Raw genomic sequence first — 7,447 nt, 5'->3', positions numbered from 1 at the left:
GCGTTTTATCAAATGTGTCATCTTTCAATAATGCCTAGCGCAGACATGAGATCTATATTTGACCATTTTTATTCATCAAACCTCACTATCTTCACACCAGGTACCATAATCGGAGGCATATTACACTGTAAAGTAAAAACTCAACCTCACTTGTGTGTTTTCACATGACAAGATCAATATATAACACACATAATAAAAAATTTAATAATATTAGATTTCGCTCTCAGTCACTGGTTAAGAACAATTGAGTATATTTATATTAATATGCTATAAAAATATATTTAAAATAATCAAGAATCAAAGTAAATATATCACACCATAAAACATTTATTAAAAAAAGAAACACTTTCTAAGTGCCCTTTTCAGAAGAATTATGGCAAAGCATGTTTTTTTTTCCTTTTACACTATTATACAATACACACAGAAATTGTGCAAAACACCACATCTCAAATTTAATTGCTTTTAAAACTTTTCACCCAAAACATGGAAAATAACTTTTACAAATTTAATTTATGTTCATTTTTTTTTACAGTATATAATATACAAATAACTGATCTCTGAATTTGTCATATCAGAGCCGACCTATAGCAGGTACATGCAGTGGGTGTGTTGGGTGACAATAAATGGAAAAATCTAAATTTATCCCGGTTAACAAAAACAACAGGCAGGAATATAGTACATAGGTCTAATAAATTCTAGGTTTTGATGTCAAAAAGTTATAGCATTGAGCTCTTGTATGCAAAAAGCAATGCGTGCAACCTAAAGCAAAGTGATCAACAAGTATTTTTTATTATTTTGCCTGTGTGACAGGCAGGGGTGACTTGGCTGCTGCAATTCTTGCACATCATTACTGGCCTGTGTGCTATCCTAATAAATGAACCTGAAAACATGATCTATAAAACCTGGAACAATGAATGGACAATGAAATCCACATGTCATACAGCTAGAGAGCCATGTAAGTAAAATTATACATTACATTTTATTCTGTATTTAAACTGCACCTTTAGTTATAAAAATGTTCAGCACAGAAAACACATACTAAGCATGAAAAATAAAAGTTGAAGATCTGCTAAACCTCTGTGTTGCCTAGGTGAGAGTTAACACCGCCGATAATGATCTGTCTCCCCCTAGTTCAGAGTATGTGCTTCCTTGGGTCAGCTTCAACAAATGGATAAGATAGAGGGAAATCAGACACTGGAAAATCCTTATTCCCAGCAGTAAATGGAACCTATTGTAAAGGTACCATGGCTGCATTACACTAATGTTAACTGAACAGTAATGATAACAAGGGGCCTGGATTCATCTCGCTGCAACATCACATAAGGAGTGCTAAATAGTGCTAGAGGCATGCTAAAATGACATTCAATAATACTGCATGAGAGGCCACTTTAGCATGCCTTAAGGACATTTTAAGGTGCATTAAATAATGTTGCACTGTGATGAATCAGGGCCAGTAGTTATGAGATATTACAGGCCACTGCAATACTTAAAACCTATAGGCTGAGCTGCTTTTTTGCTTTATTGCCCACCTGAGCAATGAATGCTCATAGGTGGCTTCTGCAGTCCACACAGAAGCACATAGACATCCCATGAGAATGTATGTCTATGTGTGCGGGATGCCGTTGAGAGCGCAGGGCACATGCGCTGGTGACGTCACATACACTACATATGTAAACATCTAAACGGCGCATGTTTTGGAGGTATTTACTGTACCTAAAGGTAAGACTTATTATAGGCTTACTTGTAGGTATAACTTTAAACATGGGAATTTACTACCACTTTAAGCAGATCCAAGACTGGACAAGGGGACCTGGCTGGTTTTAGTGATGAACTAACATTTGCTTGCAGAATGGCCTGATCTGTGCAGAATTCAGGGAATTCAGAGTTGCAGATTGCATGATTTTTATTTTTTTGTGCATAATTTGTGAATTGAGTTGTCCAGGTCTCATACATAGGACAATGATAATCTAACAGATACCCAAAATATTTTTAATTATTTCTATCAGAAAAAACCCTTCTTGGCAGCTTCTTCAGTTGCATTACATTGGGACTGGTTTTCCATAATATTGGCTGTTCGATAACTTAGTTTAGCGAATGTGGTTAAACTGTGCTGACTTTTGCAATCAAAACGGGTGTAAGAAAAAAATCATTTTTTTAAAAGAATACATGATATTACACATTGTACAGCTGCCAATGCAATGAATGGCTGTATGTGGCCATGCTTATGTAATCACTGGTGGCTTCTGCATTTGTGTACAGCGTATTTCCGCAAAGGTACCAGTAGCTCACCAGGGTATGGGAAAACAATGGGGATTTTTCACTTGTGCACATGCGTTATGTTGTGTGTGAATGCACAGTTGCAGCCATTGGCTGCAAACGCTGGTTGGATGCTGGTTTTTCAGCATGTCTTTTTGACAAAAAAAACAGTCGTTAGACTGGTTTCTGTCGAGCAGTCTGCTGTGCACACTGACTGAAGCTCGCCCGATGCCTGCTGAATCAGCCGATTTTCAGACAGTGTATACAGATTATAGCTTGTGAGATGGGGGGAGAGCCATGTGTATTCATTTCTTAGCCAAGAACATATTGAGCCTAATTTCAGACCAGAGGCTATAAGTACATTATTTTCTTTGGTCATATATGTCTTGTTTTAATGACATAAGATTTTTTAAAAAATGTATTTACAATTTTACTTTGTTACTAAATAAAAAAAGTTTTTTGTTTTTTTTTATAAGATTTAATCAGTCAGGTATTGGAAAGGATGGAGGATAGCTGGCTGCACTTGCCATTGCACATAACCTTTTTAGTAATTTTTGCCTACGTATCTCCAACTTTTTACTAATTTAGTAATTTTTTTAAAATTACTTTTAGCATTTTACTTTTTATGTTTGTTGGTTTCACAACTGAGAGTGTTCATTAGTTATAAACGTTAAAAAAAACTGTATTAAAAAATATATATTTTACATAGTGGTGACAATGCGGTTGCTTTCTGTACCATTCAACTATAAAACAATAATAATATAATACACACATTTTCACTTGATTTATCTACATTCATCTTCTGTAGAAATCCTGAGGCTTTCAAGAACACAAGTCACTTTTACACAGTAGCGGCAACCATTTTTTGTGCTAAACCAATGTTCATGATAAACAGCATATAAATACATGGAGCAGGTGACACCTCTAAAGAATGAAAATGTGTACGACTAACAGAGCACCTCAATTATGTGGCTGGTTATCAGTTTTGAATTTTTATATTCATTGTTTTTTTTTCCTTGTCAGCAGACCCAATGTAAAACCCAACAGATCAAGCTACACCTTCACCATGGAGCACAGCCCGCTGTACCATAACCCCACCAGTTTTAGGCAAAGCCTCACCCGTGGTCCTAGGAACAAAAGGCTATCATTGGTTTTCCTTGGCTGTTTGTCAATATGGGCATTATTTCCAAAAGAAAACAAACTGTTTATACCTTAAATTATTAGTTTAGCCCATAAATGAATGTCTTCATTGTGCATAAATAACTGTGAACTTTAAAGGAGAACTCCAGACCCCCAACAAATGCAGTGATAATGATAAGTCTACTAGAAGTCTATTTAACGGTCTCAGCCCAGACACAATGCGCAGTGAAGGCATCACACTACCCTGATGGCTTATCCATCCAACAGAATAAAAGGGGCAAATTTAGCTGCTATTGAATGACACTTCATGGTGTCAACTAAAAAAAAAACACGATTAACTAGCAATAAGGCTGGACATACATGTATAGATTTTTCTCTTTCTGCCCATGAACTGAACAAGAGAAATTTTATAGATTCCTCCATTTACGTAGCTGGATGAATCTTCGCTGCTAGCTATTGTATTCAAGCAGCCACAACACCTATAGCAGTTTGAAAACCTGAAAAGTGGCTTCTCTGATTTTTCATTCAAAATTTGTCATCACCCAGAACTCCTCAGCAGGAACTGGCTGAACCTAGTTGAGTGAATGGTCAGCTTTAGTGAACTGTGTGAATTACAGAGTATGTGAGCATCCACTAGCTTGATGAACAATGTTACCAATGTATCAGAAGACACACAACCACAAAGCAGCTGATTGTAAATCATCACAATGACTGTGAACCTTTCAATAAAATTGATCTATATTACATTAAAAAGAAATATCAAGCATGGTTCAATGAACACTATTCTTTACCAACAATGCCTGAAAATGTTGGTCTTGACTGATGTTCTGATGTTAAAGCAAACCTGCTATGAGAAAAATACTATGGCTACCGCTGGTCTCCTTTTTAAAAAGCTAATTGCCTATCTGTTATGGTGACCTCCTGGATCCAGTTACCCTTAGTCACTGAGTGGAAGGCTTAAGCTGGCCATAGATGGTTGGAATCTCAACCAGTTCAGCAGGGAACTGCCAGGATTCGAACCATCTATGGGCAGGCTAATTGTACCCAATTCGATTGTTGTACTCCTTGGGTACAACCAGCTTATTGGATTTTTCATGAGAATATTGCCAGAGGCTATAGCCGCTAGCAATAATCTCTGTATTCTCTCACAAGGGATGGCTCCCCCATGACCCCCACTGGGAGAACACAATATCTCGGCGGGAGGGAAATGTATAGTCTATGGCCTGCCTTAGGAAAGCCAGCCTGAAGTCAAAACTCCTTATCTGCACACTTGTTACAGGTAAATGAGACAAAGAGGCTAAATTACCAAAGAAATAAATTGTGTGAAAATTCATTTTAATTATTCAATCATTAAAAAAGCAAATATAAGTATACTTTTGCCTACAAATGATTGGATAACTGAAGTGAATATATTGTATGAACAGTCTCAGCTCAGCCTCAAAAGTATTAAAGCCAGGGGGTCAGCTAGACAGTCAGGGAACTAAAATCTTCCAAAGGAATGGTCAGCAATAGCAGTTTCTACTTTTCATTTAAGTTCGATTGCATGTCTTTTTAAACAATCTTCATAGCAAAAATGTATTATATCTCATTTTGAATTTCATTTGAATCCTTCAAATTTAAGTGTATGTAAAGGCAAAATATTTTTTTTTAGTTTGGAGGATGGAAGAATTAAATCCCATTTAAAGCATTTCTAAACCCAAAACCAAAAATGTAATACAATGCAGCTTTATATTCCTTAGATGAGGTGGCTGCATTAGTTTCCTTCTTTTTTTTTTTCAAGCTTGTTATCCTTGATTTGCACCTGGTGATGCAGCCAGTAACACATTTCCTGTCCTACAGTGACAACACCCACTCACTTATCTGTATAAGGACACCGGAAAGAGAACAGAGCTAAAAAATTCACTGATATAGTTTACACTTTAGCTTTTTTTCTGTATTTGTCCCGGCTGGGGAGATGTGCCTCTCTATTTGTCCTGGAAACCATTTTCACACAGACAGAACTTGATGGGAAATCCAAGAATTCACAGTTGACAAGATGTGAAGGTAACTCGTATGGGACAAATGTTTTGATGACAACTGTGTAAAGAGGGAAATTACCCTTAGTTTGGTTGGATATCGTCACATTGCCTGTTGTGTCTCCAGGGTGAGAAGTGAAGGACCCCCCCCCCCCCCCAAGTGTGACACAGACAGCAAAAAGAATAACCTTTTAGGGGTTTTAAATCTTCCTTACTCTATCCGAAACTTTAAAAAGGTTTGGTTATACATACACTCTAAGGATTTGTTGTTTGTTAGGCCTACATGAAGCATAAGCCTAAAGCTTGTGTGATTGCACTGTCTTTACGTCTGATTGTCTGCATGATTGTCTATGATAAATATACATTGTATGCACCATAATTATTACACATTAAAAAATACAACCTGCTATAGCAGAAAATACTAAAGGTGTGTTTAAGAAAGGAGTAATTTTTCCATTGACCCATTGCATCCAGTTGGTTTTGGAGTAAACGTTTTGGGAAGTACTATGGTCTTGCATTTCTTGGACCTGTGTTTGAATACCACAAAGAATTCTGTCTGCATGGGGTGTGTATTGTCTACCCATGTTTGCATGGATTTCTGCTAGTGCTTCAGTCCCCACCCAAATATGTTCTTATATGTTTTTCTGTGGCCCATCAAACTAACGCTTGGCTGCATGCATATGATTTCACATTATGCTGATTGGGTGTTTGAAACCAACACTGTTTCACTGGACCAGATCAAAAATTACTTCTTTGGAAAATCACATCCTTCACCTAGTTTTTGCTGAAACTGGATATTCAAGTCCAGCAAAAAGTGGCTTAAAGGGTGTCTTTACAAAGAACTCTTAAGTTAGAAACCTCAAATGAAAGCTACTTTTTTTTATAACTCCCATGTTCTATGCTACTTCCAGGACATGTCATCACTCAAAGTGACATTGAATAGATCCAGGTTCGTTTCATTGGCGCTGGTGTATGTGAGAATGCTTTAATCAGGGGATTTCCACATAGGTATCCTCATTTGTGACAGATTCCCTTTAATGGCTCAGGCATGTTAATTAAAAATATATTCCCACTCCAACCCGGAAAAAAAAAAGGTCTATGCACATTCGTAAAAACCTTTTGTCACTTTTTGTTTCACCATGCATTTTACAATAAAGCTATTTGAAGTCTCTTTTCGTTCTAACAGTCTCTGTGTCCCTGTAAAATGCATTGTTTCCTGTAGTTCTCATTTAGCCACCAAGCAGAGACCTGAAAAAAGTCCTCATTTTTAGTCCATTAAATAAGACTCAGCTTAAACAGTCACTGCTGGGTACATCATCTGTTCAGGATTGGTGTGAGGAGGGTATGGTGACTGCATTGGTCTGTAGCCACCTTGGAGTCCGTCCATAAAAGGGGGAACAGGTGTCATAGGGACAGAGTCATGAGGTACAGCATAGCCAACAAACTGGGGGTGAAGGTATTGTCCTTGGTGAGGGACAAGCTGTGTGGCTTGTTGACAGTTCAACACTGAGTAGTTGGTGGGCATATTTACATAGACGTTATTCATGGCTCCTTCTGGCAAGCAGCAGTTGGTTTGTGATCTAGTGGGAGGTGCCCTGGCACCAGAGTTGGCACTGGAGCTAGAACTGGTGGCTGTACTTGACTGGCGGGAAGAAGAGCCACGTGAAGTGCTGGCACTTGAAATCATCGGGATTGTCTCCATGAGCCGATTCCCACCTGGTGCTCGGCTTTGCTGGGGCTCCTGCTTAGGTCGTAGACAGCGGCAACAACACACGGCTACTAGAGACCCCAGTATGATGAAGGCAACAAAGACGGATCCAACAATTAGAAATGGTACATAGATGGGCACTGCAAGAATAAAAGAAAAAATCCAGAGTTATTACTGAGAAATCATGTTTTTACTTTAACCATTTAGCAAACAGATTTTTGTGTTAACCAGCCGACCATTGAAATGCTATCGATCACTGTGTTTTGTGCTTTTAGGAATGTATAATGTCCAGTTTGACATTGAAAAACACACATATTGGTATCCACCT

General features: G+C 37.9%; 1 protein-coding gene across 1 annotated transcript in view; it reads right to left on the bottom strand.

Annotated features, from left to right (window-relative positions):
• Positions 1 to 307: 307 nt before the first annotated feature.
• SHISA2 (shisa family member 2) overlaps positions 308 to 7,447 on the bottom strand; it is a 60,473-nt gene continuing 53,333 nt past the window's right edge. Inside the window, exon 2 of the mRNA XM_089685819.1 lies at positions 308 to 7,259. Within this exon, the coding sequence (XP_089541945.1) occupies positions 6,703 to 7,259 (557 nt within the window). The 3' untranslated portion in view covers positions 308 to 6,702. The remainder of the gene's footprint in view (positions 7,260 to 7,447) is intronic.

This window comes from Staurois parvus, unplaced genomic scaffold (assembly GCF_062004578.1).
Source record: "Staurois parvus isolate SC_StPar_1 unplaced genomic scaffold, SC_StPar_1.0 ptg000387l, whole genome shotgun sequence".
NCBI lineage: Eukaryota > Metazoa > Chordata > Amphibia > Anura > Ranidae > Staurois > Staurois parvus.
This window is presented reverse-complemented; position numbering and strand designations above follow the sequence as displayed.